Source organism: Manis pentadactyla, chromosome 15 (assembly GCF_030020395.1).
Source record: "Manis pentadactyla isolate mManPen7 chromosome 15, mManPen7.hap1, whole genome shotgun sequence".
Classification (NCBI taxonomy): Eukaryota; Metazoa; Chordata; class Mammalia; order Pholidota; family Manidae; genus Manis; species Manis pentadactyla.
In genome coordinates this window covers 63,564,559-63,585,933 of record NC_080033.1, presented here as the reverse complement: position 1 = coordinate 63,585,933, position 21,375 = coordinate 63,564,559, and the positions used below count along the sequence as shown (strand labels likewise).

General features: G+C 47.4%; 1 protein-coding gene across 1 annotated transcript in view; it reads right to left on the bottom strand.

Moving 5' to 3' along the window:
• VAT1L (vesicle amine transport 1 like) overlaps positions 1-19,776 on the bottom strand; it is a 136,994-nt gene extending 117,218 nt beyond the window's left edge. Inside the window, exon 1 of the mRNA XM_036909328.2 lies at positions 19,426-19,776. Within this exon, the coding sequence (XP_036765223.2) occupies positions 19,426-19,655 (230 nt within the window). The 5' untranslated portion in view covers positions 19,656-19,776. The remainder of the gene's footprint in view (positions 1-19,425) is intronic.
• Positions 19,777-21,375: the final 1,599 nt, after the last annotated feature.

The following is a 21,375-nucleotide window of genomic DNA, read 5'->3' as shown; positions in this document are numbered from 1 at the left end:
ATCCCCTTCCTCAGTGAGGCATGCAGTGAGCCCGTCAGGATCCTGGGGAAAGCCGCCCATCTTCAGGAAGGAAACAGGAAACAGGTATATGCCAGGGGACAGGGGATGGGTCAGTGCTGTTTGTCTCAGCTCCAAGAGGTGGTAAACAGCTGCTAATGGAGTATCTTTATGTTGTCCCTGCCCTGTGTCCTGGCACTACCCATGCACCTCATCCTGACACGGATGGGCACAGCTGGCATTTACTGAGGGTTCAGTCTGTGGCAGGAACTGTACTGAGTGTTTTGCTTTTGTTATTTAAGACTCAATAATATTCCTATGAGGCCTGAACTATTGCACCCATTTCTCAGATGAGGAAACTGAGACTCTGCAAAATTAAGTAACTTGCTTAAGGTCACAACTTAGTTGTCAAGGTAACTTGCTTGTCAAAGTTAGGATTCAAATTCAAACATGTCAAGAACCCAAGCGCTGACACAAGACATTCTGTGACCTCTTTATGGGGACTTTACTGGCCATCTTTGGTAAAGGGTCATCCAAGGGCCATGTTTACAATTTACCTCTTTGACAGCTGACAGCACCAGCAGGGAGCCCAGTACCGGAGGAGTGGCCATTCATAATCTCAGCAGGGACCCACTCCTTACTATGAAATAATCGAGCTCATCTAAGAACTGGGTGTTCTTTCAAAATTATGAATTGGGAAACATGCAGCAAGAAAACGGCCTAGTATCAGAAAGGATGTCAAAATATATAATTGAGCTAGAGGGACTTACTGACCTTTGCTCTGAGAAAGCGTTAAGTGGAAGAGCCAGTAGGTGAGGGAATTGAAAGAAAAGACATTCAGAGCGGTGGAGTTAACCCAACAGCCTGCACCGCGGTGGACTTTACAAACGTCATTGCCGAGTTACTGAGAATGGGAAGGTCCAGTCTCTGTGCCCGGTGGGGCCAGGCCCCGGCACACCTCCCGAGCTCTCATTTCCAAGAGCTCCTTTGTTATTTCACACACACCTTGATAAGAGAACCTCTTTCTTTGGGTTACGTGTGTGGTCTCTGCCTCGTGAAACCAAAAGATACAAAACCAAAACAAATACTAAACCGATAACCCTAAATCACCTACTGAACAGACATCATTGATCTCATGTTTTGTCTTTTTTTTTTCAGACAAAACCAATAATACTGTCTAAAGATACTAAGTTATTTGTCCAAGGCCATACACACAGTGAATGTTGAGGCCATGGACTTAAACTTGTAACTGCCTAGTACTTTTCTTTTTTCCATCACAACAGGAAAAAACAGGGGCTTATCAAGCTATAAAACTTCTTAATTATAGTTTCCAGTATTCTGTAGGATAATTTGATGTTCATTTAGACATTTTTGGGTGGTGGTAGTGACTATGCCTGATGACTCAGACCTACAGAGTGGGTGATCTTCAGACATTACCTAATATTTATGTGGATCAGTGCACAAGAAAATAGTGCTGGAAAGTGCTTGACACCATGTTCTGCTAGGGAACTTAATTTTTCTCAATGATTGGTATGATTTCAGTAAATAAGGCTTTTGTTTTTCCTCTCATACTAAATTATTACTGAAAGGCTAGGTATAAAGGATATTTCCTGAGATACAACATCCTGAAGGAAGGAAGGCAGAGATTTGAAAAAAGGACCCTGAAAAGCTTGACAGATGAGGGATGTGATAGCAGATGCAGGGAAATGTGGGGACAATCTCTTTAAAAACTGATGCTTTCTTGCATTTGTACTACATAGTACAGTTTACACTTACTCAAACTCGTAATAATCTGGAAAGGCCAGAAGTACAGCTACTATTATTCCCATTCAATAGATGTGAATATTGAGACACCTTAGATAAGAAATCTGACGTCAAAGACAACATAACAGGTACATGGCGGAGCTGAGATTTGAATCAAGGTCTTCACACTCCTTGCTTATTGTACATCCCATGCACTATGAAATGTCAGATGCAAGGAAATCAAATGTTGCTAAAAATCAGTAATTTCAAGATTCAGGAGCAAGAAGGTTAAGAAAAAGTGGAGAAAGGAAATAGACGCAGGCCTCATGGGTTCCAGTTCCTGTACCGCCGTCGTTGAGCAGCGGGACCCGGGCTGAGTCTCTGCAGCCCTCCCCTGCTCTCATACTCTGGCCACCACCTGGTGGTCCTTTATCCTGTGGCTCTGCTTAAAATATTATCAAATCAAAGCTTGGGCAAAGAGGTAGAGATGCTTGATGGTCTTGGGGAAACACACTGACTCGGGTTGCTTGGATCTTGTCTAGAAGCTAAAGGAAGGCAAGCTCACCTTGGCCTCTATATTTTCTGTTACCTGTTAAGTGATGGTTGTCAGCCTTGTAACGTCTCATGAGAAATGTTTGGCTGTCTTCATTTTATGTTCTACCAGAGTCCACAAAAGTTGTTGCTGTGATGATGATGCTACATGCTAGGTATTAAAGTCTGGGCCATTTTAGTCTCCATTTTGTGCAAGAGGAGGGCTAGACCTAGAGAAGATGAAGTACCAGTCCAAGGCCATATAGTAGGTTCCTGCTCTGGGACACAAGCCCTTTTCACCTGACTTCCAGGCTTGAGTGTTTGACTGGTAGGGTGTCGTTCTGTTATCTACAAACTGTGGTAGGCTGCTGTGTCTTCTTGTCACTGACACTCAGTGGTTTGGGAACCTGTTCGTTTCTTTTGCATATACTAAGTATATCAAAGAAGACGCAAATGATTTATTAAAGGACACCACTCAGAAGATGACAGAAGAACCAGCCCAGCTATAATTTACTGATTTTCTAATTTGAGACAAAATTGGCCCAAAGGAGTTTAGCAAAGCAGACACGCAGAGAAGGAGAATATCCCCCGTCTGGTGTTCTCCAGGTGAAAGGAGGGTAGGGGTCGCTCATAGGAAAGGAGTTTTGATCTCTTGCCATCTGTTCCTTCCTCAAGTTGTCAGTATTGATGATAGGAATCCAAACATTGCCAGACCATTATACAGAGAACAGTAGGATGAACAGCAGCTTAACCTCTATTGATGCTGAAGCACACATTTTGAACTCATACTCAATAGGAATCCCAGGTCTTGCCCCATCACTGATTCCATTGAGAGATAGACAGCCAAAGAAATGGCATTCAGAAAGCCACTGTGTTTCTTCCTAAGGCATATTTTTGAGCATATCATTTGTTACAATAGACATTTGATTCTTTATAAAGACAGAAGTATTTCTCCTCAAATCTCAGCACAAAGATTGGTTGTATGGGGTCTTACAGGCCCAGTTCGATGGATAAACTAATTATATTTCTTTCTTTCCATTGGCTATTAGGAAGCTTGGATCCAAATTTGTAACACACACACACACACACACACACACACACACACACACACACACTCAGACTCCCAAGCTCTAGGGCTCTGTGGCATTCATTCTCTATGTGATTCTAAGTTCAACACACACACCACACACACACACACACACACACTCAGACTCCCAAGCTCTAGGGCTCTGTGGCATTCATTCTCTATGTGATTCTAAGTTCAACACACACACCACACACACACACACACACACTCAGACTCCCAAGCTCTAGGGCTCTGTGGCATTCATTCTCTATGTGATTCTAAGTTCAACTTCATCTTAACTTTCTGAATGCTTTGGAGTTTCCATTTTTTTAAATCATAAACTCTGTTATGGTGAATCTCAAACTTTATCAAGCATCAGAATTTATAGGAGGGTTTTTAAAACACGGATTGTGGGGCCCCTATCCCCGAGTTCTCCTGACTTAGTGGGTCTGGGTGAGGTGCATGAATTTGCATTTCTAATAAGTTTTCAGGTCCTGCTGCTGCTGGTCTGGGGACACACTTGGAGAACTGTTGCTGTATCATTTCTTTTTAAGCTATTTCAAGTCCTTTTTGGAATGAGGCAAGTAAAAATTAATAGATGATGATTAAATAGATAAGAAAATGAAAAGTGCTCTCATTGTCCTCTAGAGCAGTTGAATTTCTTGATCCTAGTCCAAGGGATTATATTTACCCTTGTTAAATGTAGTCTTATTAGATCAGGTTCATCATTCCAATTTGTTTGGCTCACTCTTGGGTCCTAATTTTTTCATCCAAAAAATTGTTTCTTCCTCCTGGATTTGTGTCCTCTGAAAATGTGGTTATCATGCCATTAACTTCTATGTCCAAATTGCTGATAAAAATTATAGGTAGGCTTCACCTTCCTGGTTACTAAGCGTATTTGTGAAGGTCAGAGAAGGGATTTAAAACATAGGACTAGGTGACATGTTTTAAGTTTCTTCAAATCCTGAGCTCTTACAATTCTCTGAAACAACTCCAAGACACTGAATTCAAGTGTGACAAGTACTCAGTAAGTCCATGAGGCCTCTCTCTTTGTGGGGAATGGCAGTCAATTTCCCTTCCCCTATTGCAGTAATTCCTGACCATAGAGGTGCTGCCTGATTGAGCTTCTTCTAGTACAATCACTTTCTGGATGCATGTCAGGATGATAATGGTGTATACATCCTGGCCCCAGCTCCGGGAATCTCTTTTAGCCCAGGCACATATTCTCATGTGCCTTTAGGGCTGAAAATCTGCTCCATTAGCCCAAAATCAGCTTTGTATTTCCACAAAGAAAAATATCCAAGATAGGACCTTTTCCAAGATTCTCACATAGGGCTCTATGACAGAAGGGACCCCAGGACACTAGCAGATATCCAGAATCCCCCACTCTAATTTCTCTGATGATAGGGCATAGGGACAAAAGGAATTATTTGTAGCTAGTAATTGTAACATTCAGTAAAAGCTAACATTTATAGGGTGCTTACTATATGGCAGGCATGGCATCAACTGTTTTATGAGCATGGTTATCATTTAACGTGTACAACAACCATAACAATGCTAAGAGATAAACCATGTTACCCACGTTTTAGAGAGCAAAACCAAGACCATAGATGTTCACAAGCCAAGATGTGAAAGCAAGAAGTGAGACGGCAGAGACTGTGCTCTTAGCTAATTACTTTGCTCTCCTCTTGTGAGACCGTCACTCAGTTTTCCCAGTTACAAAAAGGGGACTTCTCAACTCATCTGTCTCAGTGGGCATTTACTATATGCTGAATATATACTAAGTGTCCGATATCCACAGTTAAGGGGGACTCAAAATTCTCATGGGGAAACAGAATCACAAAAGCTGATTACATTACAGAGTGGTAAGTGGTTTTGTACAAGTGCAGGCAGAGTGCTCACCCCACCACCACCGGGAGGTGTGCAATCACACAGACAAGCAAGCAGTCAAAATAATGACCCCCAGAAAGGTTTTCCCAAAGAATTGTTCTCATGGTTCTCTGCAGTCATCAAAGTTAAATTTAAATCCTTAGCACTAGCTCTCTGGCTCTTCCTCAGGTGGGTTGCTCCATCTCCTCAAGCCTTAGTTTTCTCTTCTCATAAAGGGGATAGTAACGTATTGACCCTATGGGGAGTTGGTGTGGATTGCATTGACAGTACATGTAACATAGAGTGCCTTGCACACAGTAAGTCTCAGGGAGCATAAGCTATCGTTGCTACCGCCACCACCGTCCTCATTATCACCATCACACCAAGGTGTCACAGGTCAGGTTCCCTGGAAAGCAGACTCTGAGATGAGATTTGCATGCAGGAGGTCTGACAAAGAGTTCTGTAGGGAACAGCGCCTGTTTTGGTGTGAGGGAAGCTGAATTGGGTAGAAGGAGAAGTTGAACACCGATGTCATAGTTAAAGGGTCTCATTTTATCCATGGAAAGTTCCGTAGCTAAGATGGTCCCTCAATTCATCATGAATTGCAGCAAGGGGACTGGGCCTTTATACCCCGACATCAGCCAGTCATGGGACAAGAGCTGCCCCCAGGGAGCAGGTGCAACCTTGAGCAAAGAGGCTGCCTTCAGCTGAGGGCAATTCCTCAGGAGGGCTGCAGAGCCAGCCGTCCGCAGCCATCACTCCTGGTGGCTGGGAGAATGAGTGCTAGGGTCCCAAAAGGGGGTCCTGGTTGGTGGACCCCCAGCACCCAGTACAAGAGAGCTGGTGTGATCTTCCTTTTCAGAGTTTTAATCCCCTGTGGGCACAGAGCAGTTGTGACTGATGGTGGACATTTACGGAGCCCCTTAGCGTGGTGGTCTTTAAGGAGGAAAGGCTTACGGGCTCTTATAAATAGTTCAGAGAAGCAGAAAAAAGAATGATTATCTTGAAACTGGGGCCCGAAAGAATGACAGGAAAGGGAAATGGAGGACTTGAAGAGATCAACACATCAGTGACGTGACAGAGCCAAAGAAAAAAGAGAAGGGTAAAGGCAGACAAATGGTCATAATACATGCAGGATTGGCAAATCTTGGGGAAATCCACGAAGAAAAGTGGTTCAGACCTTTCTACGTGTCTGTGGGAAGCACAGGATCCCAGAAGCCAGAGGAGACCCGGCCGAGAGGGACAGCACAGCTGAATCCCAGAGCATGGGGTACAATTCCCGCCGCTTGCTGAGCTGCACGGCCAGCTTCCAGGGCAGCCCTGCCAGCTCCCAGGAGGGCCAGGGGCCTGCCCGGAGGGAGGCTCTGCTCTGGGCCGAGCAGCACCAGAAGGTGTGCCCTTCCTCGTCCTGCCCCAGCCTTGCGGCTGCTACCTGTGCTCACCCAAACATTCAACTCCAAATCCACGATGTGGCCGAGAAGCAGATGTTTGAGCCATTCCCTCATTTCCCCAGATGTTTTCATTTTTGTTTCTTCATTTCAGCTGATAACATGACAATGCCTAGAACAATAGGCATTGATCTCAGAAAATCTTGCTCCTGATTCTTTTTGGGTTTGTTTAAGGACTCGTTTTGTTATCTTGAGACGGAGAGAATAGACTGATACAAATCTGCTATGGAAGACAAACATACACATTCACTGTCCTAGGCCAGGACAGCTTTTAGGCAAATCTCAAATGGCATCTCTCCCTTAAGAACAGCAGAATTGTCCTGGGTGGACCTCAGGAGAGAGAGGCCACCTGTGCTCCAGCAGAGGTGGGAAGGCGCGTATTGTGGATACTCAGGTTCTCCTGACATTGTCCCTCAGTGTTGGGCTCCACATGACCCTCCTACCCTCTCTAACCATTATTAAAAACAGACCACTGCAGCTATAGGAGACATATGAAGTTCTCTGACACATCTGGTGTTTTTTTGTAATCTACCACTCTATTTCTTAAGTAAATCATGCCATTGTCACCCCACTCAGATCCCTTTAGCCGTACAACTGGACTGGTGATGAGGGCATACAGCTGGGGCTACAGTTGTGCAAATCTGTTTTATTTCCTCTGAGAAAGGAAATATATCCTTTGTCCAAATTAGTATTCAAAACACACATCAGTAGTATTTCAAACACAGAACAAAATGGCCAAGGATACACTGAGAAGCTAAATATCAAGAGTCAGTTTTCAATAGAAACAGAAAAGCCTATTACCGATGGGTCCCAAACAAGGTCCCCTTGATGCCAAGAATAACCCCTTGGTTTTTGGAGCTGGAGTTATTTATTTACTCTCAGCCTCTCCTGGGAGAGGAATAGATATTTATTCCTAAGAAGGTTTCCGAAAAGGTTAAAATTTCTATGCTCCCTGTTAGTGTTCACCAAGTCACTGTCTTCAAACAGGTGCCTGGCAGTGACTGGTGATATAGAACATTCAGTCTAATTCAATTTACATTCAACAGATCCTTCAAGGTTTCAGGGGCTTGGTTCAGCCCCAAGGTGACAAGAATGACAGTGATATCTCTGCTTCCCAAGAATGCAGAGATCAACAAATAAATCTCTCAGTAATGCCACTAGTCCCCAAAAAGAGGTGGTACGAAGGTCATGGCTAGCACAGAGAGGGTTTCCTCACCTTGCAGGAATCGTGGATGGAGGCCTCCATGGGAGAGTATACCCCTTAGGAATGGGTAGCCCTTTGCACCTGTTCTGCTAACCTCTCCAGCCTCCTGCCCCCTCTCCATGGAGGGGAGAGGCCGTATCAGACAGGGCCAAGTAGTTTTAGCTTGACTTCTCACTGCAGACCCAGAGGGCAGGGTGCCCTCCGAGGAATGGTCCATTTTTGCTATCACATGACATTAATCCTAAGTCATTGCTGCTGATAAAAATAATTTCTCATAAAACAGTTGTTTCAATAGGAAAAATGGAGTGATGACTAGAGCAGCATTGTCCCCTGGAACATTCTGCAACGTGGGAGCGTTCTGTATCTGCACCATCCGATGGGGCGGCCACTGGCCAGATGCGGTTACCACACACTTGAAATGTGGCTTGTGTGACCGGGGAACTGAACTTTCGATTTTAGTTCATTAACATTTAAATGCAATTAGCCTAAGAAGAAGGCAATACTGGAATCACCACTGGGCTCTCTCCCCCATAGACAGTGAGCACCTCGGGGGCAGAGTCCTGTCTTAAAATCCACTTTGCAGTGCCCATTGCAACATAGGGCATGCTAGTCTCACAATGACCCCTCCACTGAAGGTGTAAGTAGGAAGCAGGAGTGATTCAACCTCTGTCTTTCCTTCTTGCTAAGGAGAACCATCTCTCAGCCATGCACGGCAGCAGCCTTGTGTACACTGGTATCAGAGGACAACAGAGAAGACCAACGACCTTGAAGACTGTGCTTCGGGGAGAGCAAACATCTACCCCTGGAAGATGAAAGAATAGAGGTGGAAGGCGAGCAAAGGTCGATGCAAAAGATGAGATAGCAAGGGCAGAGTTGGAGAGTCTGGGAGAGTTTGAAGAGCTCAGGGAGAGAGTTAGAGCAGGAGGCATGTAGATGGGGATGTAAATGGGGAGAGAAAATTTCCATGATGTTCTCTGTAGCACAAGGTCCAGTTTTGGTGTTTTCTGAAAGACTCAACAGAATTTGACAGTGCTTCTTATTATATTGAAGTTGGGCTTCTGTTCAAGAGTCAACAGGCCTGGCTACATCAAGCATACAAAAGGAGACGCGAATAAGAAAAGGAAAGAAAAATGTTAAGAGAGAAAAAGGAGAAAGTCAACTTTCCTACATGCATGGCAGGTTGAGGGCAGAGATGGTGGGGCTCCAGGGGGTGGGAGGGTGAAACTGCTTTTGCTGTTTATTTCCTAGGAAGAGGCAGTCCCAGAGGCACAGCCATCTGATTGCAGTCCGAGAAGGATCTGAAGGATCTGAAGCCAGATACATCTGAATGGGCTGTTAGGGAAAGGAGGGCACGTCGTTAGCTGCATTATGCATCCCAGGTTCCAGTTGCAAAATGTTGAGTCAGAGTTTATTACAAGGTCCCCAATCGGAACAATTTTAGCAAGTTTAACTGGGAGGATGAAGAGAATCCAGTTACAAAATCATTCAGACCAATCATAGGAACGGTGGGTTTAATCACTCCCCCACTAGCTGATTGAACTAGGTGTAGCATAGATAAATGAAAAGCAGTTCGTTCTGATCTTTCGACAAGGGATTTTTTTTTTCTTTTTCTAAAGCAAATCTGTAGCTTGATGGATAGTCTATTCAAAAAGCAAGTGTGTGTGCATTGGGAGGAGGTGGAGGGGGCTATGTGGCATGCAGTTTGAAAGCCTCATTGGAGATCATTGTAGAATTCAGACTCTGGGCTAGTGGGGCTGCCCGACTATGAACCTACCTGTGTGAAGGGCAGGTAAGCCTTCTGGGGGAAAGAAAAAACCTCATCCTAAGGGAAATTCAAGGAGGAGAATATAAGCCCCGATGAAGATGCCTGTGGCAGAACAAAATGAAGGCTTGATTCTGACTGTGGTATTTGCTAGGACTCAGATGGTCCTTCAACTCCAGACAGGGTAATGACAAGTGGGTGTAAAATGAGTGAAGATGAGGCCCTCGAGAGAGAAACCCTGGCTCCAGCTCAGCTCTCTGTCTTGCTAGCTGTGGGATCTTCAGAAAGTTCCCTCACCTCTTTGATCCTGTATCTTCATCTGTGAGATGTTTGGTGTCCCTGAAATTCCTATAAAACACTTAACATCATGCCTGTGGCACACACAAAGCCCTCAATAAAGGTCATTATGATAATAATGATGATACATAATTAATGACAAAAGTGTCATTATTATTAACTCTGAACAGTAGAAGTATTAATATATAAGGTCCCAATGGCTGCTTTATAACCGGTATGGGGTGGAGAAGTTGCCGCAGCCCCAGCAGGGGGCCAGACTCCACCTGGGATGGACAGGCAATGAGGAAACACACTGGTGGCTTCGGTGCATGGCAGGAGGGCAGAACAGGGCGACAGGAGCAGCTCAGAACCAACAGGGAACCAGCTGACCTGTGTTTTTGAGCGCCATGCGACACCTTCTAGGAAACCCTTGCAACTCTCTGGGAGGTATTGAAGGGTGGGGGCCCTGATACCTGCAAAGGAAGGTAGGAACAGAGTCATGAACATACTGTTCGTTTTAAAAGATTGTTGGGTTTTTTTTCAATCATTCGAATTATTTATTTATTTTCCAATTTTATTTTATTGAGATATAATTGACATACACTGCTGCATTAGTTTAAGGTTTACAACATCATGATTTGAGATATATAGACTGTATAGATACTGTGAAATGATTACCACAATAAGTTCAGTTTAGTTAAATATCGTTTTAACCTCCAGGCTGGTGGGGCCCCGGGCCCCCAGGGGTACAGGCCTTTCAGGAATGCCTGAGTACGTGCTCTTGGAATAACTATCATCGGAAGCAGCACTGGTGGGTTCTCTGCAGGAGCCCTGGCCTCCACCACTCGACGGAGGTGGGTGTCAATGAGTGGGGAGAAATCACAGAGCATCTTGAGAAGACAGAGACTCACATTTCCCAGCCCAGGGAAGGCAGTTATTAAAGTTCAAAAAGTGAACGTCTAATTTCAAGAGAACAGATTGTGTTAAAAAAGGTGAAGCTCTGCAAACGTACCTCCTTTGGTATTCGTTCGCGTCCCCCACCATGAGACCTGCGGCTGGAGGGACTTAGGCCTCCTGCCAGAGAAAGCTGAGGTGACAGAGGGAGCATGAAGCCATATTTACAGGTGACATAGCAACTGCTGCAGAAATGCACGCCCAGCATTTTAGGGAAAGTCGGTCGTATATTCACTCATCCCCCAAACATTTATTTAGGGCCTACTGTTAACCAAGCACCAGGCTTGGCATTCATCATTTCCGTGAAAAGACAGGAAGTTTGTAGAATTTCCAAGATCAACAAACAGATTTAAAAGTTGAAAATATTATATGTGTTATTGAATATAATAAGTTTGTGCTGAGAGATGAGGTCCCGGGCTAGGGAATGGAGCTGCCTCCCCCAGGCCCCCCTCTGATTCTTTACTTTTTCTGGGTGAGGAGGAGAGTTTCCTGTCGGTGATGATGGCTCCCACTTGCATCAGTCCAGTGGGTTTCTTGTCCTGTCCTCTGGTATCTTCTCTCCGTTCCTTTTAGAGTCTCTACCCTCCCCCTCCACCACACACACACACACACACACACACACACACACACACACTGCCCCCAGCACACACACTCTGCATGTGTTCCTGGTGGGCTGTCAGTCACGAGGCCCCATTCTTCTAGGTCAGGGTAGGAGGGCCTGCGACACAAATGTGGCCAAGCACAGCACCTCATTCCCTTGGGCCAGAGACAAAAAGACACCCAGGGGGCCGGTATGTGATCCATAAAGGGCCAGTCAGATTCTTCCCTTGATATGTGAAAATTGGAAGAAAAAGGTTGTCTGTGCACTGGGCCTTGCTCAACTTGCACAAGGCAGCTGGGGCAAAAGGCTGCCATCTCTGCGAGTCTCAAGAAGGAGGCCCATTGTAGGAGGAGCACATGGAACTAACTCATGAGGGAAGACAAAATAAAAGATGGACGGGGAAGGAGAGGGGAGAACCCAGAAGGCCAGGAGCAGACTCATCATGACGGTCAGCGTGGCTGAAAGATGGAAAAGAGAAGTCAGAGCAGAAGTGGCTGGTCTTCCTTTGGAAGCTCCTGGCACACGGTGGGAGCACAGTCTGTGTCCTCTCTTGTTCCGTCAGGAAATCATCTAGATCTTCTTGTTTATGTCATGGCATGTGGGCATATTCTGTCTGGGCTACTTTTGATGTTAGGGTCCTGTGCCCTTTGTGAGAGACATGTGGAGTCTGAACAGGGACTCCAGAAAACTTAATGAAGTATGAAGGGACTTTCTAATGTCCCATTTCTTTGCATCTCCTCCCCGTCATTAATGTGTACTAAACATATGCTACATGACAAAGAGTTGATTAATTCAACAATTATTAAATGTGTTAGATACTTCAGATGCATTTACTTTCGATGCATTATCTTTTTATCCTCACACGAAAACATTTACCCTATAGTACAGGTGAGCAAATGGGGGGTTCAAAAGACTAAGTCATTTTCCTGAGGTGGGATATAGGTTGCTAAATTTGAATCCAGGTCTGTGTCACTTCACACTTTAAGTGCTTTATAACCAGAGAGTGTACTGCCTCCCACGCAGTCTGGGTCTTTAATCAGTACCCATCCACGGCAAGAATTATTATCGTTCTCACAGAAGATAATTGTCCTGAGTCAGGCTCTGGGGACCTCAGCCATTTTAGAGGAGTTAGAATAAGAGGACCCAAAGCTTGAACTTGCCAAGGGGACTCTTTTTGTGAAGGCACTGTTCAGCATGCCCCTGGCTCCAGAACAATGCTGGGATGACACTTGCTGAGGGACCAGGGGTCACTGACAGGAGACCGAGGACAGAAGCTCACTGCATGCTCTCACCAAGAAAACACCACGTTCAAAGATGAAAAGGCCGCCATCACTGGAGCATCTGTCTTGCCTCCTGGGCCTTCAAACATTAAATTTACACGTTTTAATACTACGGCTCCAACCGATTTTCTGTGTGAGATCACACACAGAGGAATCAGACTAATTTGAGATTATATGCCTGCTGGCCTTTCCTATGAAAAGTCTCTTCCTATTTCTAATTAAACCTCTTCTTCTATGACAAATGCTAAGATGTCAAAATGATCCCTGTTAAGTATGAGAAGTGCCAGGAACCTGGGATCATGAGGGTGCTGTTTCCCCAAGCCGGGGTGAGCTCTGTTGTCAGTGCTGAATGTCAGGGATACATGTGCCTAAAGGTCATGGAGTTTGGGTTCCTTTGAATGAGAGGGAAGCAGGCTCCAGGGGCTGCACTGTTTGCACAAGAAGCTATCACATCAGTCCCTGCTGCCACCCAGGGGTGGGTATGCAGAGAGCTGGTGTGAGGAGAGCAGTAGATTCGTCCAGATCCGTCCCTGATGCTGGGAATGAGACGACAAAGTCAGCACCCTGTGCTCCAGCCAGTGTGGTTGGTGAGAGACCAGCAGGCCAAGGTGCCCGAGGACGACACCAAGACCCCATTTTGTCTTTTACAGCCAACTGACTCGGTAAAATAACTTTTATTGAGCACCCACTATGTACACGGAGCAGTCAGGACTTTCATAGACTCTCCACTAGTCTTCAAAACAATATCAAAAAGTGGTTATTATTACCACGATGAGGATATGGGCACATTGAAAGTGCTATTTGCTCAAGATCACACAGCCACGGTGAAGTAGAGTCAGGGTCTGAACTCAGATCGTTGTCGCTTCTCACTGTTGTGCTTCATCTCTGGGCCCTATTTTCCTCTCTTAGAAAGTAAGGAGGGTCACCTCAAGGGTGTGAGGGTCAGATGGAGAATGGAAGAGCGTGGAGAACAGGCATGGCCGCTGCAAAGATGCAGCAGGTGGGGGGCGGGTGAGCGTGACTGTCAGTTGTCGTTCCATCTGCCATTGGTTTCTGACATTGATGTCTGTGTAGCTACAATGAGGCTGCTGTTGATGGGCACCTATATAGGTCAGACGTCCTATAAAATGTTCTGTATTTCCCTTTCTATGAAGCAGAAGAATCACTGATTCTGGGCTTCCTTTCTGCCTCAAATGGCTAGGGAGACAAGAAGTCCATTCCATTGTTGGACAAAGAGCAGTCATTGTCACCATCCCCAGACTACACGAGGGAGGACATAGTTAATGGGAAAATCTGAATTTTGATGAATAAGAAAGACCTGGAATGTAGCATCTCCACCTTCTCATCACCAAATGGGGCTCTATGTGACTCAGAAGAGAATCATCCTTTCTTATCAAATCCAGATATCTCCATCCAACCCAGAGTGATTTACAACATTTTATTCCAATCTCTCTGCGAGAGTGGCTCCTGGCTTGGCTATCGGACACCCTCCAAGCAGTTCCTCAGTTTTATACAAACATCTGTGTCTCTTAAGCTCGAGCACTCCACTGATTTATGTGAATAAGAACAGGGAGGATCATCCTGGCCATCTTCCACTGGACTGACCGTGTCACTGACAGTCTGATGCAGTGCTGTTTGGGGGCATCCTCCACTCAAGTTGTCAGCCCACTCTGGGCAGAGGAGGTAGGAAGCCAGGCGCCTGAGTGGATCCAAGCAGTGGTGATTGTGTTTAACCAGCATGGCTATTCTGGGTCAACAGTCAAAGCAACTGATCCTAGGTGGATCCCCAAAGGGTCCCATACATCCGAAATGGAGGGGAAGTGGACAAGGTTCACAGACAATGGCCATTTCTGGTGGGCAAGATGGCACTGTGCAATTTTGAGTCTTATCACTTATACTTCAAATCAACCCGATGCATTCATGATTTCTCTGTATTCCTGATTCCAGTCTTTGTCTGACTGTGTCCCTCTGTCCTCTCACTCTTTTATGCCTTTGTCACTCTGTCTTTCTGACATTCTGACTCCCAATTGTGAAGAGTCCAGGAACGAGTCAGGCTTGGATTTTTACTCTTCCCCTTAGCAGTCTGTGATCTTGACATGTCTCTGAACGTCAGTTTCCTCATCCTTAAAATGGAGGCAGTAATAATGATCTTGTTGAGTTGCCATGAGGATAAAAATGAAACAAAGTATATAAATCAGACAACTCTGTTCCTCGCTCGTAACGAGTGCTCAACAAATATTAGTTCCCTCCCCCATCCCCAGTGCCCTTTGCCCTCATGATAGATTAGAATTCCACCATCTGTTGGCTTTCTTCTAGTGTGGCTTGCCCTCAGCCCATTTTCAGGTCAACCAATGGAGCTAGAGCTGGCTGGAACCATTTTTCATCTCATTGCCCTTATTCCAGCAGTTTCACGTGGCCTCTTGCTGTAAATCAGTCCGGGAAAATAAATGTCCCCAATCCATTAGTGCCTTTCCACAAGCCAATTTGAGCCACAAAACAGGCAAGGCTTGTTAATGGCCACTTAAATACAGTCCTGCATCCCAGCCTGGGAGCCTCAGCCTCAAATCCTGCCAGTTCCTGTCCCAGACAAGCTCCACTGTGATAAGACTGCTGGTGGCAAAGGCCGAAGACTGACCCTTAAGGTTAGGGGAACCACCTACCCTGGTTTGCCTAGAACAGTCCCCTTTCCTGCTGCTGTCCTGGGGGAATGCCCCTGCACTGTCAAAAGAGTTCCAGTTTGAAGGGGAACCTACAGAGAGCCTACAGAAACTAAGAGTAATAGTTGAAATAGCAATAGCTATCATTTTGACTAGGAGCCAGGCATCACCGAAAAGATCTTTACGTCTGTATCTCATTTAAACTCCATTACCACACTCTGAAGGGAGGTGCTATTATTATCGCCATTTTATAGACCAGGAAACTGAGGTTTAGAGGAGTAAGCGGCACGTTCAAGGTCACAGGGACGCTAACTGTGCCTCACTCAGATCCCTTTCCCTGGACAGTGCACCCATCTTCCAGCTGCTTGTAGTGCTGGCCACTCGAGGCTCAGAGTGGTCCCCTTGCCTCCCCGCTGGTCTCCTTCCAAGGGGAACTGTTGTCTGTCAAACAGAAGCCATTTCCACTTGAGAGGCTCCAGGCCCCCTCTCAGGAGGCAGCCCACAGCCCATAACTGGGAGCGGGGTACAGGAGCACAAAAGGCTCCCCACATTACTTGGAGGTCGGATTGACTCTGTGGTACAATTCATGCTCCAGGACTCCTGGTGGGACCCAGCTGAGACCACATCCTTGTTGAGCTCCTTCCCTGCCCTGTCCTGCTTCCCATGCCCCCATTCTTCTAAAAGCACCCCCCTAAAAAAGCATTGCTGTCTCAGGCTCTGCTTCCTGGGGACCAGACCCAAGACATCCCATTAGCAAGTGGCAGAGCTGGGACTCATGCCTTGAAGGTCTCACTCTTCACCACTAAGCAGAGTGACATGATAGTGCCTATAGCATATATATGATTAAAATGTGTCATAGAGGCATAAATACAAGAAGCCACAGCAGCCACTTAGTGCCAGTCTCTCCCTTGCATCTGATCCCCTCAACACCAAGAGCTTCATCCTATTGTCCCCACTTTGTAATTGAGGCACAGAAAGCTTGCAGAGGTAAAGAGTGATGTCCACCGTGGTTATACCAATAGAAAGTGGTGGGGCTTGGGCTGACATCCAGCTCCATTTTTCTCCAAAGGCCACTTAAATCATTTGCTGTATAAATTGTTCAATGAATGGTTGGTGAAATGGGTCTGATGGTTCCCCCATCAAAGCTGATGCTCTTGGAACAATTTAGACAGAAGACTCTGCTATACCCTCCGCCCCACATGCTTCACAGTGGTCCGTCTTGAGCTGCATTTGACCATCATGTCTCCACGTTTGGGGGGAAGTCATATTACTTAGGGAATAGCCAGGGAATGTTTCCCTAAGTCAGCACAAAAAGATCAAAGGAGCCGTATTCATTGAAGAAAAGAAGGAAAGCAGGTTTACATGCCACAGGTCCAGAGAGGTAAATGACATTCTTATGGCTTTTCCATGGAGGAAAATAAAATTGAATAAAAGGAAAACTGCAGAGCTTTAAGGAGAGACAGAACAGGACTCACATCTGAACTCTACTATCTGTGTGATGTTTTTGGGAAATTAGTCAGCATCTCCAAGCCTCAATTTGCTATGCCATAACACTTACCTCATTGGGCCATAAATGAAAGGGGGGAAATGAGATAAAATATGTATTTCCCCCTGCCTCTTCCATTTCTATAAAGTTTATAGAGTAACCATGTTGAACCCTCATTCCAGGTCAGAATGATACTAGTTCAGTTGGACTCTGCTTTATTCCCAAGCAAAACATATTCTATTTGATGATAAAAGGTTTCCATTAAAAAAGAGAGAGCAGATAAAAGGGAGACCTTTATCCAGGAGGCTATCAGCTGATGCATAAAAATATGGAATGAGTCATGCTGGCTCCCAAGGCTACACTGACAATCAATGGGCACCTCTGGCCAGCCAGTCTCAGCCCAGTGGAGGAGGAAGGGCCCAGCGAGCAATCTTCACAAACCTATTCCAATCTCTTCTTGCAAAAACCAATTAACTCTGCTTCCAGGTTGGAGAAATGAAAATCAGTCTGAGCCCTTTGCAATACCATATTCCAAATGCTTTCCCATGCCTGGTTTGCTTTCTGAACAACCAGGGTGGAGTGTCTGCAGTGATTCCATTGGGTGTGTGCATGTGTGTGTATAGCTCCTATGAAGGCTTATGTGTCTGGCTTTGAAAAATCCATCTCCTGGCCTTCATCTTGACATTTATTACTTCAAAATGCTTCAGCTCCTATTGGTATTTATGCAGTTAACATAAGGCTGGAGAACCCAGACCTATCCACAATACAAATGACACTCTTTTCTTTAAAAAGTAGCTTCAACACTTTTATTCTCTGAATATACACTCTGATGGAGCCCCAGAATCCAATCCTCAATTTGAATGGAGGGCTTTATATATCTCTATATAAGGATATGTCAAACTATATATATTTTATATATAAGGAGAATTATCAATACATGGTTTAATTTATCTAAGCAAACATTCTTCCACCAGTGAGTGAAGAAAAATAATGACTCCACAATCCCCTCCCAAGCATCTTCCCTCAGTCCATTCATTCAGCAATCATTTGTTTAGGACATTTCATGTGCCAAGAACTGTGCTGGGCATTGGGGATTTATTGGTGAAAAGGGCAGGTGTGAGCTCTGCCTTCTGGGGTCAGTTTGGTTCCACAAGTTTGTTTCTATTAAAACAACAGAACCGTATAGGATCCCCTAGTTTTCAAAAGCCTCTTCCCTTAACCTGAATTCCCCAGGGAGAGGCTCAAGGGTCTGTTTCGAGTCCAAGCTGACCAGCCATGTACATGAGGAGCCGGCCAGAGATCAGCGCCTGCCTCTCTCTCGCCAGCTGCCTTGCAGTCTGGCAAATCAAACGTGCACCTGCTCTTGCTGGAAAGAGGAGGGGATCTCCTTGCATTTCTTCTTGCCTCTAGATACATTCCCAGATTCCAGGTTTGGGGGGTGGAGGTCTAACCTGGGAACTGGTGATCTGGCTGCTGCATTAGGGAGCAGAGTCTGTTGGGGGCTTTAAAACACGGAGATAAGGATAGGCCCGTCTCACTGCTAACAGCAAGTCCCCCATAGGAGCTCCCTGGGCTGCTGGATGCAGAACTCAGTGCGGGGTCCAGTGAACCCCGGGGGTGAGCCCTCCCTCCCTAGAACTTCAGGGAAATGATCATATAGTGACAGCACACACAGAGACTGAAACACTCCAGAGGAATCCCAGCTGGGCATGAGCTCCTTCTGAGATGGTAGCAGGAGTTCTGAAAAGATTATCCTTGTTTTGTTCGTTTTTGTTTGTCCTCTTGGGAGAAACCCAGAAGATGTTAGTGGGGAAGAGGGAGCCTTGGCCTCACCCCTCCGCAGGCTCGGATGCTTGGTACGGCCACCCTGTCCCCACACAGGGCCACCTGGAGTTAAGTGTGCAGGAGCGGGGAGGAGGTACAGCCTCCCCAGCCCTGCACTCCGTCCCCGGCCTTACAAAGATCCAGGACCAACTCCTGGCCATGCCACTTAGTGGCGGCGGCGGGATCGTGGGCAGAGGGCTCTCTCTCGGCCCTGCTTCCATCGCCTGTAACAGGGATAACGGTGGTACCTAACTCACTGGGTCCCAGGAAGTATTAAAAAAGATTACACACAGAAAACTCTAAAAACGACGTCCGTACGCAGGAGGCCGACAGTTAGGATTTTTTAACCATGTTATGGTCAGACCCCCCTCTTCTGGCAGCTGAGCTCTCCTACCCCACCGAACGCTCCGTCGGCGCAACCTTCCAGACCTGGAGCGCCGGGCGCCACCGCCCACCGCTCTCCTCCGCGCGCAGGAGCTCGTTCCCCCCCGGTGCCCCCCAGATCCGGCTTGGGGAGGCGACTGCCTGCTCTCAGCATCCTCCGCGCAGCACGGGCCGCGGGGAGACTGAGACTCCCAGAGGGAGCGGAAGGGGGCGCGCCCCCAGGCCCCTCCCGGGGCAGCGTGCCCGCCGCTGCGCTGCCAACCCCCCACCCCCACCTTCACCCCCACCCCGGGCACCGAACGCGCAGAAAACCGAGCAAGCAAGTAAGGCGCGGATACTGGACCAGGCTTTGACGCGGATCTTGAGCTCTCCGTCCTGCGGCTCGGGCATGGCCTTCCTGGTGACCCGCAGCTTGTTGAGCCCCCCGAAGCCGGCCAGCACCACAGCGCGCATCTCCTGGGCGTCCCCGAGGCGGTGAGAGCCGCCGCCGCCGCCCTCCGCCGGCTCCTTGCCTGCCTCCTTCTCGATCATTTGCTCTGTCTCCTCCGCCTTCTCCACGCCTTCCTTGGCCATGGTGCGCGGAGTCGCGGGGCGCACGGGCTGCGGCGGCTGCGGCGCGGGGCTCCGGGCTCGCCTCCCGCGGGGTCCTCCTGTTGAATGTGGGATGCTCGGCGGTGCAATGGCTGCAACCTCCGCGAGCCGCGCGAGGGCCACAGCCTCCGCCGTAAACCTGGCAAGAGCCGCGCCCTACTTGCCCAACCCCCGCACCCCACCTCTCTTCCATGCCCGCCGGAAGCCGCAACTCCAGCTCCTGAACCAGTCCCAGGTCGGGCTTTGGATCGCAGCCCCAGAGTCCATAGGTGGCCCGAGACTCGTGACTAAAACGCGCAGGGAGGACGCCGTCTTCTCCGCGGTGGGCGCACTACTCGGTTATATACGGCGCGGGCTGGGCGCCTTGAAATGGACAGAGATGAATGCCTGGGCCTGGAGGACGCCTCCCGCGACCAGGTTGCCTCCTCTCTCCCCACCACATCTGCGGGGGCGGGAGGGATAGACGGGAAATGCGGCCGGTCCCGCTGGAGGGCGGAGAGGTTGGGGAAGCGGGAAACTAGAAATCCCACTCACCACCTTGAAGAGCCCAAGCCCAGGGTCTCGGCCTCGGGACCCCCAGGGTCAGCGGGGATGCTCGTCACCCGGCGTCACCAGCAGAGTCGGCCGTGGCTCATTCTCCCCACCCGCACCATCTAGGGCCACGGGAAAGAATCCTGTGCCAGAAGCCGGTCCTGTTCTTGTTTTGACCCCCAGAAGATAAGTATGCACTCCCTCCCCGACACACACACACACACACACACACAGAGCAGTAACTGGCTTTTCGTTTTTTTTGGTTTTTGTTAATGGATCCCTCTGAAAAGAGCTCGTAGGAAAACTTGGATTTTTTTAAGGAAAAACGATGGGGGGAAGTAGTGGTTTGCCTTTCCATGCGTGGCCAAACTGCCAACCCGCGGGGTCTTGGAAAATGCATTCAACCTTTCTGAGCCTCAACTCTCTCATCCATAAAGTGGGTACATTCTGTTTGTTTACTCACATTGTGCTGAGTGCTGGGTGAATAGGGCTTTCAGCACACATGGTCCTTACCTTTAAGGAGCTCATCCCCAGAGCATGAGGCAGGAAGGCAGGACACAGCCAACAAGCAGAAGGGACTCAATGGATGGTTTAAGTGCCTCTTCTACCTCCATTCTCCCTGTCCTGGTCTTCTATTCCTCAAAAGGAGTATTGTGTTCCCTCCTACCACCTGTTGTCCCGAGGCCTGGGACACGTTCCACATCCTTCATATGGTGTCATCTCCTACCCACTTTGAACTCAAGCACCCATTCCTCCTTGAAAGCTCTCCAGCCCCCAGGCTGGGTCAGCATCCGTTATGGTTACTCTCAAGGCAGTGTGTAACAAGCCTTTGTATGATTATCTACTGCTCTGTTTCATTTTCCCAGCTGTGCATTATCTGTTTTTATCCAGCATCGTTTCCCCCCAGGGATTAGCTCGTGATTGGTATCTAGCAGAATATGCTCAGAAAAAGGCTTGTTGAATGACTGACTGAGTCCGTGCCTGTAGACGCTGCTATGGAGGCCCAGAGGAGGGAACTGTTAACTTGCCTGGGGAGTGGAGAAGTCCTCGGAGAGGGGGGACATACGAGCCAGACCTTGATTGATGAACCAGGTTCTTCACATGGGAAAGATCAAGCACATTCAGACATATCCAAAGGTAGCGGGTGAAAGGCCTTTTGAGAAGACCCTGG